The sequence below is a fragment of the Bactrocera tryoni genome, chromosome 4 (genome assembly GCF_016617805.1).
Source record: "Bactrocera tryoni isolate S06 chromosome 4, CSIRO_BtryS06_freeze2, whole genome shotgun sequence".
In the NCBI taxonomy this organism is placed as follows: domain Eukaryota; kingdom Metazoa; phylum Arthropoda; class Insecta; order Diptera; family Tephritidae; genus Bactrocera; species Bactrocera tryoni.
The window spans coordinates 52,225,378-52,243,587 of record NC_052502.1 but is presented as its reverse complement, the minus strand read 5'-3'; the positions used below and the strand labels follow the sequence as shown (position 1 = coordinate 52,243,587).

The 18,210-nt window shown below is 38.3% G+C and overlaps 1 protein-coding gene across 6 annotated transcripts in view; it reads right to left on the bottom strand.

Annotated features, from left to right (window-relative positions):
* LOC120774162 (neurobeachin) overlaps positions 1-18,210 on the bottom strand; it is a 713,474-nt gene that overhangs the window by 29,442 nt on the left and 665,822 nt on the right. For all 6 annotated transcript variants that reach the window (XM_040103580.1, XM_040103581.1, XM_040103583.1 and 3 more), the window contains 6 exons: positions 13,787-16,234; positions 11,785-12,134; positions 11,322-11,636; positions 10,587-10,694; positions 9,061-9,208; positions 5,374-6,648 (listed from right to left, as the gene is read on the bottom strand). In XM_040103580.1, coding sequence (XP_039959514.1) covers positions 5,374-6,648; positions 9,061-9,208; positions 10,587-10,694; positions 11,322-11,636; positions 11,785-12,134; positions 13,787-16,234 — 4,644 coding nt within the window. The remainder of the gene's footprint in view (positions 1-5,373; positions 6,649-9,060; positions 9,209-10,586; positions 10,695-11,321; positions 11,637-11,784; positions 12,135-13,786; positions 16,235-18,210) is intronic.

Below are 18,210 nucleotides of genomic sequence, written 5' to 3'. Positions count from 1 at the left end.
TATAAAATTATGAACATAATTGGGCGCGCAAGTTTGCACAACGTAATTATTTCAGCAATTTATGGCTTTTAATGAAATTTTATATATGAATATTAATATTTTAATGGGTTATAGCTGGGTAGCTGTTTGATCATATTTTTTTGGATTAAAGCAAAACAGGTGATAATTATCGAGCTTTATAAATCTTCCTTTGAGTGCCATAAACTTTCTTTCGATGAAAAGAGAAACATTGTCTACAGATCGCGAAAAGGAAAGAGACATATTGCCAAAGCAATGAAACTATGGTCATCACCAACGGGACTTTGAACTTCTACAGATTTGGGTCCCTGTTTATCTGTTGCTTATATTCAAAAATCCGTTTCGTGAAATACCCTTTTGGTTACAAAGAATCTCCTTACATATACTAAGCACCATTCCGGCTGACAGGATAAACAACTTACAACAAGCGTATTATATGTTCTTGGTCTAATTGGTGCCGTTCCTCTAAAATAAGCCTATTTTAGAAGTCAAAGTAACGACTAAACAAATGCAGTGGTTAGAAATTCGCACTACCATACGCAGATTCTGCACTCAATCTCAATTTTCGGTCAACATAGACATTGTCTTTTTTAATAGAAGTCAAGCCATGACAGGCTAGTGAAGTTCTTTTTGCTCTTAAATAATCCTATCTGCCTCTCGTAGTTGGTTAAAACTTGTATGTCCCTCTACTTGTCGGCGCTAACCAAAAATAGAAGATCTAGTTCATCAACAGCATAGCTATAAACGGAAATTATAGTAACGTCATAAATAACATTATTATTGACTATAATTCCATTATATATCAAATATAATATTATATAGGGTATTGCAATAGGAACGTTACAAAAGTGGACCCATAGGGACAGCAAATGGCGCTATATTTTTTCCTACTCTATTGACATTTCCCTTTAGTAAGGTTTGCATTTTAGCATGAAAAGAAATACGATCCAAGAACGAGTCGAAATTTTTAAAATTTACTACTGAAATTCGGAGTCAGTGGCTTCAACTTTAAGAGCGCTACGTCCAATTTATGGCTCTTTCGTAATCGTCCTGGCAGATCAACAATTGAGCGTCTAGTGGAAAAATTTGAATCCGCAGGCACAGTACAAAATGTTTCCGTGCCAGTGAGACAAAAAAGTGCACGTAGTGTCGAGAATATTTCTGCCGCTAGCGCATCAATTGAAGAAGACCCAAATCAGTCTTTTACACGTCGTTCTGAAGCATTGGGCATCTCTGTGACGTCTCAAGAACTGATGCCGCTTGACCACCAGAATCGACCTATGTTCGTGAATTGGGCTGAGCAATAATCTAAAAATGTTTCGGATTTTCATCGAAAAATCATCGAACATGAAATCGTTTCAATAAGGCGGCGCCACTTTCTACACATCGTATACTTCAATGAATTTATTGAGAGAACACTTCGGTGAGCAGAAATTTCACGTTTTGGACGGGCGATTAGCCACCAAGATCGTGCGATAAGACACCGTTAGGCTTTTTTTTTTTGGGAATATGAAAAGTATACAGTCTATAGTAGTCTATACGGACAATCGCGTTTCGATTCAGGCCCTGAAGCAAAGCAGCTCGCTTGTCATTGGCCAGTTCCCAGTTGATTTGCTCAAACGATTCATGGAAAATTGGACTCAATGGATGGAGCATGTGAGACGTAGCCACGGCCAACATTTGAAAGTGATAATCTTAAAAAACAAAAAAAAAAATCCCAAACGATGTTTTTTCGAATGATAATAAACATTGTTCATTAAATTAGATAATAAAGAAAAAACACTTCTTTAAAAAAGTTGGGAACCTCGAAATGAATCACCATTTAGAAACAGCACAATTGGCAGCAATTCGATAAAAAACGCAATCCTCTTTCTGTCAATATACATAGATCATTAATACCTTTATGGTGTCAATAATAGTATTGCATTATATAAATGGAGACAGTTTCAATATTTTAGCGAGAGAGGTAAAACCAGACATTTACGAACTGAGCTTAGAAAATAACGGAATTTTAAAATATCGCTGGTATGGAAAAGCCAATTGTCAAATTCGATTTTAATTGTTAAAAGTTCACACTTCTTTGCTTGTTCGTGAATTCTTGGACAAAAATAATTTTGTAACAATGTCTCAGCCTCCATATTTGCCAGACATGGCTTCGTGTATTTCAAAAAAAAAAAAAAAACTTAAAGAGACCAGAAAAGTTGAAATCGCTGGAAAAGCTTAAGGCTATCCCATAAAGTTTGAGAAGTGTTTCGACGATTGCAAGAAGCGCTGCTATAAGTGGGGAATATTTCGAAGGCAATAAACATTAATATACACGAATGAATAAATTTTTTTTCCAAAATATAAAGTTCTCGCTATTTTTTCAACATACGTCGTCTAAGCGTTATACATATATAATTACTTTTTACAGAATTTTTTTCTTCATTTAAATTTATAAATATTACTTAGCAATAAAAGCAGGCGAATACGACCCACTAAAATAGTTTAATGCTTTGCTAGAAACTTATTTTAATAAAATTAATTGTCATTCTCGATATAGCAACGAAAAATACGAAGAACTCAAGTGAAATATAATTCGTAACTAAATTTAATGAACAGTCGTGCATAAAAGTAAATTGACATGCAATGCAATTAGTTTTTATTTTTTTCATTTTTGCTTTTGTTGCCCAAAAATGCAGCGTTGTTGTGCTCGAGCTTGTGGTTTGTGCGGAAAATAGAAAAATGCAATTGGCTGTGACGTGACGGTGCCGATGATAATGGAGGCAAGAAGGTAGCTTTCTCGAAACGCAAAAGAGAAATCGAACTTAAATGCGCAAAGAAACAGAAAAGCAAATTGAGAAACGAAGGCAAATAGTAAGAAAAAAAGAATTAGACGCAGAAAGTAGTGAAAACACACAAGAAAACGAAATAATGAAACAAAACCGCAACTGACGGTGTGGAAAATTAATGGATTTCAACCACCAATTCTAACGGAAAACGGTCATTTCGTTAGCACCAAATGAAAAAAGAACACAAGAAAAAACAGGGAGATAGCAAGTTAAAACAAATTAATTTAGAGACTTCGGGCATTTTAAGTTGGCGTTGAAATAAATTGATTAAAATGCCACCACACACAAGCCGCAATCGACAACACGAAACAACATTTGATTGAGTGGCAAGTACAACGCTTAACAACGCTATCACGCAAACGAAGAGAATGAAATGAACAAACAACAAAAATACGCTAAAGTAAAACAACAAATTCGAAAACAGAGCGAATTTGAAAAACAAAACGAAAAAAACTATTTCCAAACAGCGCACAAAAACAAATGGATGAGAAACGGTAAACGACTTATTCAATGTAGTTACAAAATCAATTCAACATACACTTACATACAGTAATACACACACATGTACATGTATATGTGTCTATAAAGTTTTTTAGTTTTATATGCTAGTATTATACAATGTAGAAGGATTAAACGGCTAGAAAGTAATGCCATTCGTGAGGAGATGACGCTACAGCTATTCGTTTCAATAAGTTACATACAGACACATATTTGTATATAATATGCTAAATGCGCTTGGAATCTGCTCAGTATCGGTTTGGTACTTTGTTAATGTTTGGCCGCTTGTTATTAATTATAAATTTTGGCTTTGGAAATTATTTAATAGTTGTAGAATTTCGAAAAAATTCTTTTAAACTAAATGAATTTTTTTATTGATGATGAATAAGCTACGTTAGGTTGATCTGGTTGGCCAGTGAGCCACCCATAGACCAGTTTTGGTCCTTTGCGTTACCAGATGGACCAGTTACTGGGCCTATGAGGAGTAGTTCTGCGCTTGACGCGAATTTTAACAGACTCTGATCTGATCCCAGATGCTTACAGCGTAGTTTTGCGGGACAAGTGCACAAGAGGTGCTCCTTTGTTGCCCTGGCGCCCTACTCTAGACATTTCGTGCAGTCTTCTCGATCTGTCAGCGTCATTCAGTGGTCGTCTGTCGCCAACAGACACTGACCGATTAGTATTTCTTTCTTCAATAACTTAAAGAATATTATATATTTTTCGGTTGTCTTTGAAATCAGGATCCTTTCACTTTGTTGTGTTACAAGAAGTTGAATACATTTCACAAATGCAATCCTACTTAGATTACAGTTCGAGATTTTGTGATTTTTGCGAACAGAGTAAGACGTATCTAAAAATTTCATGTTCCTCTTTTAAGTCGACTCGTAATGGCTGAAATCAAAATCTGTTTTAGGGGATTTTCGCAAATAAGTTTTCTAAAAATGAGTTTTCCGAACAGGTTGATTGGAGGAAAGGAATGTTGTATAAGTCGGTTTCAGTGAGCACGCATATACTAATTTTATGCTGCCTAGGCTTAGTCGGGTCTACATAACCTGATCGGACCCGGATTTTTTATCCGGTCAAGGCCTATCAACACAGCAGAACAACAGCTGGAATGTCGGAAAGAATACGGAAAGCGTTAATATTTCTCGTACAAAATTACGTAAGTTAGGTTAGGTTCTATGGCTAGCCTATGATTCTATAGTACTTGGACTGCTAAGGGTAAGCCTTTGTACAACAAGATATCTCTCTATATTTAGAACTCATGTTTTGACAAAGCGTCTTCAAAGCATTAGCTTATATTCACGCTGGTTCACATGGATAACTGAGGATATGAAGGCCAAAGTCTTTCTAGGCTCTATCTCAACAACGAAATGAGTTCATGGTATTAGATTTGAATTAAGGCCGAGAATTTTAGTGAAAAAAGAATATTATACTCTCTTCGATGGAGAGCAATGGATCATTCAGCACTAGTCTGCGCCAGCATACAAGCCAAAAACCAACCAGCAGTGGCCTAAAAGTAATACTTCTGATTTCATAGCTGCAGTTGGTTGACCCTCTGGAAGTCCAGATTTGTATGTTATCAGAGTTGGAGCAGATGGCGTGTTCAATACCATACCATACCATGAAATTGGAAGAGTCCCAAAATGTCTGGCTATTGATCGTGACCCAATCATTGGCGGGGTTGTGTGCAAGTAAAATGTGATTATTTGAACCAGAACTTGTAACAGAACTTATGGCAGGATTAAGTTTCCACAAACATAAGTTATGAGTTTTTCTGTACTAAACTGGAGATAAGAAGTGTCTAGAGAATCCAACATGTGTTCAAAAGTAGTCAAAATTTTCAAAAATTAATTAAGCCGCTTCCTACCAATATATTTCAAAACCCGATACTGAGCCCTTCACAGCGCTCTATTACGGAAGAGACTAAAGAAAATCTAAGGTTTCAAAACAACTTGTGAGAATGAAATACAATTATGTAGACACTTGCTCTTGGCTATTGAATTGCTTGGTTGTTAGGTAGTACCTGTTCCCATATTGGCGCGTCCATTGTAACGGTAATTGTTATTCAAACCATTATTCTTGTATGGCAATGTTGCAGCGCCGCTAACAACGCCGCTGCCCGCGCTAGTTGAAATACCCACACCACCAACGCCAACACTAACACCAATACCAACACCAGCGCCGCCCAACATATGGCCACCGCTGCCTGTGCTCGCATCGCGCAATGCATTGCCGCGCATGCCGTTGTTGTTGCAATTGTTGTTATTGCTTAGTAGAAGACTACTATTATTATTGGCGGCACCATTCACTGGCCCACCAACACCGGTGGCATGTGCATGTGTGTGATAATCGACGGTGATGCCGTTCGGATGCGGCACACCACTGCCACCACCGACGCCACCGCCATTCATCATGGCGCCACTTGGACGCATATATTGGTGGTAGGCACTGCCGTTCATATCGCCAGCATTGCCAACGTAATGCTGCTGCTGATGGCTGTTGGCCGGCATTGTGGCATTTTGTTGCGCTGTCTTGCTACCACCAACGCCAACGGCACCACCACTAACACCGTTTACCATTTGATTACCAATGCCATTCATCATACCGTAATGTTGCTGAAATTGTTGCTGTGGCATTTGTTGTTGTTGCTGCTGTTGTTGTTGCTGTTGCTGCTGGTGGTGGTAGTGGTGTTTCGGTGCATGCCGCTGGTGCTGGTGTGCGACAGTGTGTGTGTGATGTGCGGCATGCTGATGTTGTTGTTGTTGTTGTTGCTGGTGATGACGCGTTACCGCCGCCGCACCAGGCTGTGAGGCCAAGCTCGACAACGACGACGAGGAGGCCGGCTGTGAGGTGGCCGACGATGAGGCCGAGGAACTTGTTGACTGTGTGGCCAACGGCGGTGATATATTGCCAGCGTAATTGCTGCTGCTGTTACTGCTGCCGCCGCTCATTGCGTGATTGTGCAGCTGTTGTTGCTGTTGCTGCTGCTGCTGCTGTTCGCTGTAGTAAGCTGTGTGTTGGTGTTGTTGTTGCTGTTGCAATGCGGTATAATGATGGCTGTAATTGTGCTGCTGCGCAAGATGTTGCTGTTGTTGCGGTTGGTGTGGCGGTGATGTCATTTGTTGCTGCTGATAGTAATGTTGATGCGATGTTTGTGCTTGTTGTTGCTGCTGCTGTTGCATATTATTCGATGTCGTCGATGTAGCCGTGGGCATATGATTTTGATGAGAATTGTTCGGCAGGAATTGTGGATAGACATGGTGCGACCACTGGGGAAAGAGCGGACGACCTGAGGGTTCTAATTACCACGGCGCAAGGTGGGGATAGCAAAGGAGCGACGAGGGTGTGTAAAATAAACGACGAAATATCACACGAATATATATTTTTTTTTAAATTTAAGAAAGTGGTAATTAAAAAATGGTGAAGATTTTTTGGTAACGGTAGTAGACAGTCGGCGTTTAACAATTTTTTTGGGTTTTGACGCGCGTTGAACGAAGTAATCAGTAATGGTAATTGAAATGGTAATGTAAATGGTAATGATAATTTTAAATTTAAAGGTAATGTTGATAATAGTAATGAGAATTATAAATTTAATGGTAATGTTGGTAATTGTAATGGTAATGGTAATGAAAATTATGAATTTAATGGTAATGTTGATAATAGTAATGTAATGGTAATGAGAATTATAAATTTATTGGTAATGTTGGTAATTGTAATGATAATGGTAATGATAATTATAAATTTAATGGTAATGTTGATAATAGTTATGTAATGGTAATGAGAATTATAAATTTAATGGTAATGTTGATAATTTTAATGGTAATTATTATGTTAATGTAATCGAAAGTGTAATTTTTTCAAAGTTATGTTAATATTTGATACAAATGTATTGATATTGTCAAATTTAAGGGGTTTATAGTAATAATTGTAGTTATAGTAATGTATTTGAATTATAACGACAATGATTTTTACAGCGAAATGTATTTTTAATATTAGAAAAAAAATATTTTTTGTTTTTGTAAATTTTATAATGTTCGTAGCGTAATTGATTGTAATCAAAGTAATTGTAATGATTTTAGTAATGCATATGACAATTGTTGAGGTAATGCGAGTGAAATTTGGTAATGTAATGGTAGTAGTTGTAATATTGGCAGCGAGTGTGGCAATGATATCATTAATGAATATGGTAGTGATATATAAACGCCACATTAATATAAAATGGAAACGGTAATGGTGAGATTGTAAGAAAAAATTGCAGAATTTGATGTAAATGGTAGTTGAATTACACAAAATGCGCATATTTTGTGAGCAAATAATTTAAGTATGTTAAGTACACATAAATTTGCAGGAATACAATTACAAACCGACACAATTTACAATATTTGCGAAATGGACAGACAAATGTGAAACACAATGGAAATAATAACGACCACAGTACAATAAATATTTGTCAATAAATATACATATAATGTTTCATACACATTTATTTAAAAAAAAGTGGATTTTACGAATAACAATTCATAAAATCGATCAAATGGTCATCGCATAATAAATTATTTTTATTTTTTTGGTATTAGTTGAGATGCGGTGGCACATTATTCAAATTAATTTCGAAAATCATCGCACCAAATATGACATTGTTATTATTTGAATGCATCGTTTGTTTTAAAATTACAAAAATCCGAACAAAGCAGCGTGAAATAAAGTACAAAGAAAAAGAGAAAGAGAGAAAAAACATTTGGGATATAACGATTAGCAATACTGGCTGTCAAATATTGAAAACAATATTGAATGCTTGGAGGAAAAAAAAATTAAAAAAATAACCAAAAAAAAAATAAAAAAAAAGAATGTAAAAATTTAAAAAATTAAAAAAATTAAAAAAATTAAAAAAAATAAAAAAATATAAAAAATTAAATTAAAAAAAATAAAAAAAATTATATTAAATTGATACAATTTGATTGAGTATAAAAATATACAATTTCTGGCACGAGCTTTGAGTAATGGAAACAACGATCAGCCTGGGTGGTTAAAAAAAAGGTCTCGGTCAATACAAACAGAAACTAAAATTGACGACCAATACATTGAAGAGGGTAACACTTTTCACAAAATTGTTAAAATGCTTACAATATAAATTCAATAAATTAAATAAAACCTAAAATAAATAATATAATATAACTAACCTAAAAAATACCTAAAATATAATGAACAAATAATATGTTGAAATATATGCTTTAAAAAACGCTGTTCACTAATGTATGTACAGTAAATGAAATGTACTAACTTTCAACTTAAAATACGTACTATAGCTACCCCCTCGAAATAAAATCGTAAATAAGGTTTCGAAATTGTGTGTGTAGTTGTTGCTTTGGATTAGTAGAAAAAAATCACTACCAACAATATTTATTTTTTTTCTTTTTTTTTGTTTTTGTTTTGTTTGTTAGTTGGAGAACAATCGAGTTACGAAAACTTTCAATTCAGCAATATAAATAATTCATTTCGAGTAATTGAAAGAAATATATACTAGTTATGTTTATAAAATGTGATTGAAATTTCGGTGCATTCGTATAAGAAAGTAAACGAACAAAACAAACTCAAACTCAAACAACGAAACGAACTAACCGCAAAGTGAAAGTAAACGTAAATAATGAAATAACGGTAAAAATTAAAGTAGTACAAAGCAGTAATCAACAAATTAGCTGTCAACACTTACCGGCTGCAGTGCGTTGCATCACGGGCGATTGCCGTTGTATTTGCGGTTCCGCAGGCGGCTCGAGTATATCACGATACTTGGACACCATTAGCACGGAAATGAAATAGACGATGGCGAGCGAGAGGAACTGCGCTTGCTTCGTTTCCTCCTAGAAAAAGTTGAGTTTTTATTAAAAAAAAAAAATAATAATAATAACACCATAATAATGGGTGCATAAAGTAAGGATTGTTTTAAGAAAAAGAGAGCCAGATTTGAAATAAGTCAGCAACTTTAGTATGTTGCTGACACATCATCCATCAATCATACATATTTCTTATCTAGGCATGTGAATGGTATTAGGATGAAAGAAATATAACTAAACTGAAGACACATTTTAGAAATAACTTCTCTATGATTATGGGTTCAAGTACAAAGTCAAATCTACCGAGCAAGTTTGGAAAGGACTCCTAATGCCAAGACCTGTATGTTTTAAGTCGATTACTAGAACTGCAAAATAACATCTCATCAAAGATTTCCGCGAAAAATATCAATCTAACGAGAGGTGTACCTATATGTCATCTATAGTATCTAATGAAAATTTAAAGATATGAGGTTTCTAAACAGTTTGGTTGCATGGCTAGGAAGTAAGTGAGGTTTTGGCTGAGTAGATTGGGTTTGAACGCATTGACTGCACATCTCAACTACAGATACTCATTTACGTTGGCTAGGATTAATAACTGTGCATTATGTTCAAACGAACAAGTGATAATTTTGCTCGAACAAAGAAGTTAGGTTAGGTTCTACGGCAGTCTTTTGTGAAGCCATAAAACTACCATAGTTGGATCTAATGGAGCGACAAAGCAGGTTGAATTCATTACAAATGCGATTTGTATTTTTCTTTCTATTTCCAGTCTACCTGTATACCTGAAATTTGAGATGCAAGGGCCTGACCTTAAAAACAAAATAAGTTTTTGTGGAGCTATGAACTTCGGGTGAGCTTAGTAGGCCTTGTTTAATGACCAGTTCATGTGTGACCGTGAGATTCTTTTGAAAAAATTTGCGACAGGCTCAAAACGCTTTGTTGATTTATGAGGGTCTTTTATGGTCAATATATAGGTGCTTAAAGTGTCACGATGGCCCGACGTTCTAATGTATCTCAGTGATATCCCTGCTGGGGTTTGTAACACGGACCGGCGTTCCAAGCTCTCCAAATGCGATCCCTGCTAAGATTTGTAACAGAGACCGGCTTCCTAAGCTCTCCAGGTGAGATCCCTGCTAGGGTTTGTAACAGGGACCGGCATTCTAAGCTCTCCAAGTGAGATCCCTGCTGGGGTTTGTAACAGAATCGACGTTTAAAACTAATCGAATTCTTATTATTTAATGTCTAACGTTAAATTTAAATGCTCGATGATATTTTCAAAATCATTTTGAACAATCTCTGTAATTTGCCAGAGTTTTCTAATTTACTGCGTTTAAATTACCAAGACATCCATCCATTGCATTTTATCATTAAAGAAACAATAAATTAAAAATCATCTCTTGCTTACCACATCACGATAGATAACGGCACGCAAGCGATTAACATCCATATCCTGCAGCAGCTTCTCAGGATCCTTGACTGGGGATAATTGACCTGTTATTGACTCAACAATATTCTGAAAATAAAAACAAAGCCATCAAATAAAGCGAGAATGACACAAGCGAACAAAGCAGGGGCAAAATGCCAAACGGCAAGTCATTGAGAAAAAGAAGGAACTGTGAAGAGCTTAACGGCAGCAGAGGTAACGGCAGTGGCAAGGACAGCAGTGGCAGCTGCAATAGCATTTGACAGCAGTCATTGACAGGCAAACGCTGCAACGAAGACTAAGGCATTAGGTACATATGTATATAAACAGTAGTTATAGACGCATTTATGTGCAGGCTTATATGTATATGGATACATATGGTATATATGTATGTGCGTACGTGTAGCAGCGTAGTGCCCATATAAACGACTGTGGAAGTAAGTAAACCACAGCGAAGTGCACCATAAGTGTGGCACTTGAAGGCCATAAAGGCAAGACAAGGATTGCTGTGAGACCGACTGCTGGCGTTGAAAGTCCTCTCACACACACTCATATATGACGACGCCAGCTGCTGCCAATAGTGCAGCTTATGAAGCTATTACTCTGCTTCTTTCTTTTATGACGCATCTGCAGCGGTGTCCTATTTGTCATTTCACCGCTGTTTATGGAATTTTCATTTATGTTTGAGTGTTAAGCGTTGAATTTCTTTTGACTCACCTTGGGCGACGCTTGTGCGCCACGTATGAGCGCCTGCAGGTGTGCTGCGCCGGGTACATCGCGCGCCATAGCGCCCATATTGTAGCGCGTACGCTCCTTACACTCCAGGCAATTGCGCACGGCACATGTGCACACCAGACGCAAACATTGACGCAATATGCCGCCGCTGGACATGTTCTTCTCCGCCTCCAGTTCACCGAAGTTCAACGAGGTGGCGAAGATTAGCACGTCCGCCATGTTGACGAGACGCTGCAGAAAGGAGACGGCCACCTCAAGCGGCATGCCCTGTGTGGGCTCCAGCACATCCAATTCGGACTGTGGGCGAGAAAAGAAAAGACAGTTTTGAGGTTATATTAAATTTAAACTTCAAACGTAAGATTTCATGCAATCAACTATAAAAGCAAGCAACTAAAATATTTGCTTCTTCAAGCTTTAATTTTGTGTCCTCGACCTCCACACTCACATTAGGCGATGTGGCACTTGCCAGTAGTGGCAGCAGACCGCCACAAGCGATGATCAAATTGTCCGCTAACTGCGATATCAAATGCACCGTATTCACCACGAATATAGCATTCTCGCTTGAATTTACAAAATCCAAAACACTTTTAGTCGAGTGGCTGCGCCACACTTGTATGTCCGTCTCGAGGGAGAAGAGCACATCGGAGAGCAGGCGCTGATGTATGTATGACCATTTGAATTCCGGTATGCGAAAGGGTGGACGTGTCGGTCCGGGACTGAACATTGGACGTGTGGAGCCAGCTTTTGTACGTTGTTGCTGCTGCGCTTGCTGTTGCTGGTGTGGATGTTTGTTGTCTGTGGAAGGAAATAGAAGTGTAGATAATTTAGATAATGATCTGTTAGAGTGTAGAATATGCTTAGAATAAGTTCTATGACGTTAAATTAAGTCTGTCCGTCAGTGGAAATCCTACAAGATTTGGCGAGTATTACTTTCTGAAGTCTAAGTAATGTGATTACCCAGTAAGCTGCAACTGGGGTTATAACTTTCCCCGAACAAAAAAGCTCTATGGTTTTAGGACTGCTAAGATCCTTAATTTAGCATTTCTATTTAAAGTCGAGCTGACTTGCTAAAACGAACCGTCTATTATGGCAAAGAAAGCGAAATTCAGTTCCTGCTTGATTAACAAAGAATCCTTTCAAATACTGAGAACCTTCGATGAAGAAAATACAACCTCAGCTTGTACAATTAGAACCACCCAGTGGACCAAGCATGCTTGATTATAGATAGGAGTTATCATCTTCATTTCACCAGTTCAGTTAAGTCCGAGTACTTCATATCTATTCAAGGACGACTTCTGCGGCTAATGGTTTCCTAAAAATTACAGGTTTAGATATCAGCGTCGACCAATATTCAGATATGCCTTTCTCTTCTACACCACAGGAACCTCTCATGTGAGCTTTAGCCACAGACTATTGTTTTCCAACATCGGAGGAGAAGTTTATGTAAATTAGATCATAATTTATTAAAGACTGCACCAATTTGGTTTGATACATATTAAAAAAAAATTCCGAGTTCCCTTCTTACGAAGTGGAATAATTTGAGGATAAGGTCTTTCCTTCTCAGAATATTTCGAAAATTTAGCGTTTTCGGGAATAAAAAAGAGATGATGAGCATTTTAATAAGATATCGCGAACCTTCTCTCTTTAGTCTTAGTTAAAAAAAAATCGGAAACCTGCCCAAGATAGTAGTGACAATAAGACGCGGCAATCAATCTTTAGCTCTAACAAATCCCATTAAAGTTGAGCTCCCTACTCCAGCGCCAGCTTAATTCATTCAACAATTGCCAACACAAGACTTCCACACTTTTGGTTGCAAATCATTTCTCAATTTTAATATGGCAAACTAAGCTTTCGCCTAATCTCCCGCGTCTCTCCAACACAAACTCGACTCGACCCAATTGCTAAAACGCAATGACAGCTGTAATCAAGGCAGACACAGATGCTGCTGACCAAGTCATGGGAAATACGAAATCTTCGTTGGAGATGAAGAAGCAACCAACGTTGTAATAAAAAAAGTAACATCGACAGCTGCTGCTGTCGTGCAACCCCTGACACTTATTTGTCTGCATGAGTGCCGTTAAATCCCAGCTAAGTTTATGTGCGTGCCATTTAATTTTGTGGAAATCATTTGCCGCCCCGAATGTCCGTTCGTGCGCTTTAGGCATGAGTGGAGCGCGTGCTAGTGACTCAGATTTTATTACATTGCAATTGGGGCGAGCGTCAAATTGACAGCTCGGATTTATCTAATTTCTCAGCAAGTTGCGAAAGATTTAGAGGCATTCACCCCAACTCCCAACACTGTACCATTTGATTATCGCTTAGACTTAAATACGTTTCTTTTATACATATTTTTTGTGCATACCGGACCATTTACTTCATTTGATTTAACTCCTGTAAGAGCAGACTAACCTCACAAAACAGTAGGGGTGCGGGTGGTTGGTACTTACCGAAATGATTATTCTCTACTTGTGTGCTGGCAGTCGTGTGTTTTGTTTGCCGTTCATCCACTTGCGCCATATCGTCCTGCAGTTCTTCTTGTGTGGCGTGTGTCTCCTCTTCGATCTCCTCGGCCTGCTCTTCCACTGTTTCGACATCCAAATGTTCAACAGTAACGTCATTGGGCTCGTTCTTTGGCGTGGTTTGTGTGGTGGAGTCGACTTCTTTCACCACTGCATGTGTTATGGCTGCTATTGGTTGCTCCGCTGTCACTTCCACTGCTGCCGGTAATGCAAGTGGGTCTGTCGTTTCCGCTTTTAGCTCAACGGTGGACGCTAAAGTTGCCACTGTGTGCTCAACCGTTTCCTCTACTGCATTTACTGTTTGCTCCAACAAATCATTCACCACTGTTTGCACAATGTCTGTGATATTTTCCTTTGTAGCGCTCACTTGTGCTTCACAAGCTTCTTCAGTATGTGTGTCTACCTGTGCCGCTGTTATCACTGTATCAGCTTTGTCTAAGGCGGTTGTGAGAACATCTTCCACGATTTCCTTGGCAGCCTCAGAGACAGCTGCTTCACTGACATCATTCTTCGCTTCTTCTACAATTTCATTGTTGTTGGTTTCTTTGCGCGCCTCATCTTCGGCAACACTCGCATCGACCACTTTGTCTATCAATTTATCGACTATGTCCTTCACCATTGTCTCAACAATGATGTTTTCATTGTCTACCGCAGACGGCTCGGTTAATCCGAGCAAATTTTCTTCGGTCATGGACGCGCTGGACACCGTTGTTTCGGGACTAAGTGATGAGATCTCCTCGGTAGTCTCCACTGTGGTCGAAAGCGATGAACTTACATCCATTAGTTCGTGTTCATGCTCTTTGGCAACAACGATTGCCAACTTCGAGGTTTTGTGCTCGTCGTTGCTGGGCTCGGCAGTATTTGTGTTGTTGTTATTTATGGCATTTTCATCGGTTTTGTTGTCTTCAGTCTTTTGTTGCGTCTCAATAACGTCAGACGCTTGAGTGAGTAAATCCGTGACGGCATTGTTTGCATTTTCGTTGATCTCACTGTTCGCATTTGTTTCATTGATATCGGCCGTATTGTTATTGTTGCTGTTTGTTGTAGTTTTGAGCTCGTCAGCATTGTTGTTCAGCAAGTTCTTTGTGTTCAACAAAGACACATTGTCCTCATCGGTTGCAGTTTGCTCTGTGGACGGTTCTTTCGCCGCATGCTTCTTCTCATTCTTGAGCACGCCTTGCACTACCTCATTGACTGCTAACTCAATTTCTTCATCCTTTAAAACGGATGATGCTTCTTGCATTTCATCGGCTACTATTTTGCAGTTTTGTAGCGCCTTTTCAGAGTTTTGTAGCACTTGTTGTACGAGTTCTTCATCGGCAGTGGCACCGGCCGCCAACTTGGCGGTGGCCAACTCGATTTCTTCGAGATCCTCTGCCTTGAGGTTAAGTGTTTGTGACAATGCTTCTTGACCGCCGCTTGTGGTTGACTTCGCGGGTGTGCTACTTGCGCTTGCGCCCGTCGAAGAGCAGGAGGCGCTGCCATTGCAAGTCACTGCAACGGCCGGTGACTCAACGATGCTGGTGACTATCACTTCCGATTTAATGTGTTCATTGTAAACATCGGATATGTTGGAAATTTTCGATTTGGTCAAGTCTTCGCTTGACACCGTCTTCTTCGTCAATTCTTCGTCGGCCGCTTTTTCGTCCGACGTGCAGACACAGTTCGCGGGCTCATTGATATCGGCAGTTGTATTCAACTCTTGTGTGGTGGACTCAACTTCTTCGCTCTCTTCTACTTCCTCCTCTACGGGTGGCACATCTTCGAGTGAACCTACCGATTCTTCATCTTTAACTGGCAGCTCTTGTATTGTAGCTGCTGGCAACGCCTCGTGTCGTTGCTGCCGATGATGCATATGCGTATGCTCCAGCTGCTGTTGCTGTTGGTGTTGGTGGTGCTGATGATGTTGCTGCTGCTGTTGCTCTTCACGCTCCCAACCACTGATCGTACTGATGGGACGCGCTTGTCGCAATGCGGGATCGGTTATGTTGTCTGTGCGTTGTCGTTCATAGTGTTCGTACATTTGCGCGAACTGCAATTTAAATTCTTCGTATGAGACCTTCGAGTGCACTATGGCCAGTGTGTCGACCCACACACGCCAACCGCCGTACTCATGCTTGATCGCATGATGCAACAACATACGGAAGAGCGAGTATACCATATCGGAGATTTTCTGCTCTTCGGTATTCTTCGGATGTATGTAGGCCATAGCTATGAGCCATTCTTGCCACACGGACATCTGAAGTACGGTGCGTCGGTTTTCGCGATTGCTATTGCACAGCAGTGTCATGTCAGAAAGGAAGAGCTTCTTCACCTCGATCAGCGATTCGGTTTGTTTGGATTGACGTATGAGCGTAGCGACGACCTTAAGGATCACTGAAAGAGAGAGAGAAAGAGGGATATAGTGTGATATTAGTTACAGTTATATTGAGATGAAGTTATGGATTTAATCAGGAAAATACCATTCTCAAAGCTTTCTAATATTAATTACTGCCATAAAATATTTTTGTTCAGTATAAACATTTTATTTGAGAACTATGTTTGGTCTTTAGTAGGTAAGTTCAGATAAAGCCTTCAGAGAATCTGGAGCCCATTAAGGAATTATTTATCTATCAATATTTTTGGAGTGAAGTCGATCTAAGGTCTTTAGTAGGAAGATTCAGTTGAACCCTTCAGAGAATCTGGAGCCAATATCAATATTTTTGTAGTCAAGTGGATTTAAGGACCTTAATAGATAGGTTCAGAAAGAGTATTCAGAGAATTTGAAGCGCAAAAAGGAATTCTTTATGTATCAACATTGTTGGAGTGGAGTGGATCTAAGGTCCTTAATAATTAAGTTCGGATAAAGCCTTCAGAAAATCTGGAGCCCGAAAAGGAGTTCTTTATGTGTCAATATTTTCGGAGTGGATCTAAGCGTTTTAAGGATTCAAATTTAATTTGGACTGAACCCAACTTGTCGGGGCCGGACCATTTAAAATAAAAACTGACTATGACAGAGGGGTGTCCGATTACATTATATAGGGGAACTTGAAGTAAGTTTCTTGCTTCCTTCTTGTTAAAAACAAAAAAAAATTTAAGTTCCGTGGTGTTTCTTTTCTAATGTTTCTTATTAGCTGATAGGTAGCCAAATAGTAGGCTGCTGTGCAATCTTCCTAAAAAATAAGACGATCTTCTTAAACTGATGGTAAAAAAATTAATTTTGCATTTCGTTTGGAATTCATTAAGAAGCAAACAGTCTTTGTTTTTACTGAAATCTAATATCGGTTTTTATAAGATAGTTTTCCGCGATTTGAGATCATAGCTGTTTTGGGGCGAGTCCGCATAAGCTTTCGTTATTCTTCTCTTCCCATATAACCTATTTTATATTCATTGGCATTCTTTGTGATTTACCAACCATACACAAAAGACCATATATCCTTACGGACCTCGAAATTTCTTGTCTTCCCAGCGTTTCCTATGTTACTCCTCCTAACTATGTGAGTAAAGATTTCGTCACTTCGTCTCAGAATGTCCTCTATAGAGCCTCCTACTTTCATGTTCTATATGTAAGTAGAATCTCGTCTCTTTTATATGTCTTCATTTCGAAACTGCTATGAACTATCTAACATTTTATTCCCCACGGACTTTTACTCGGAAGGTTAAAGCTCATATCTATGCAATTTTAATCAACAGCATGCTTGTTCCTTTCTCCCTTTAAGGATCTCCCACAACAGGTTCCGCTTGTACTCTTGCAACTTTCTTCAGCCAACCCATTTTTAATCTAGCTAAAATGTTCACCGATTTATTGTAGCTTAACTGTAATAATATCTCTCTTAATTTTCATTTATGCTCAGATACACTCATATGCGCATAATTCTTTTTCACTATCTTTGTGCATATATGTATGTAGCTCTTCTTGTCCTGCATGAAACATTCATATCGCTAATCCTAAATAAAGGTTTTAGTGCACTAGTTTTTACTTACGTAAGTTTAATACAGTGGTACACATGTGTGGCAAAATAATGTTATATATACATATGTATGTATGTACGCATTACATTCCCTTCAGGAATTATCAAAATAAATGCGCCCACAACACCAACTGAGATAACTTGGAGCTCTTGATTACTCTTCTAAGTTTTGCCTCATTGAACTTACATTATATTCTAGATATTTTCTAGATGACAGTTTTTTAAAAACGAATAAAAAGTTTGTAGTTCAATAGAATTCGAAACTTATCGCCTTTGTTAAAAAAAATTTTGAAAACTTTGTGAATATTTCTATAAAACGACAGGAGTCATTATTCAAAGGTAGATTTCAATTCCAGTCCGGATGAAGTAAAAAAATAGCACTTCGTTTTATAAATAATTTCA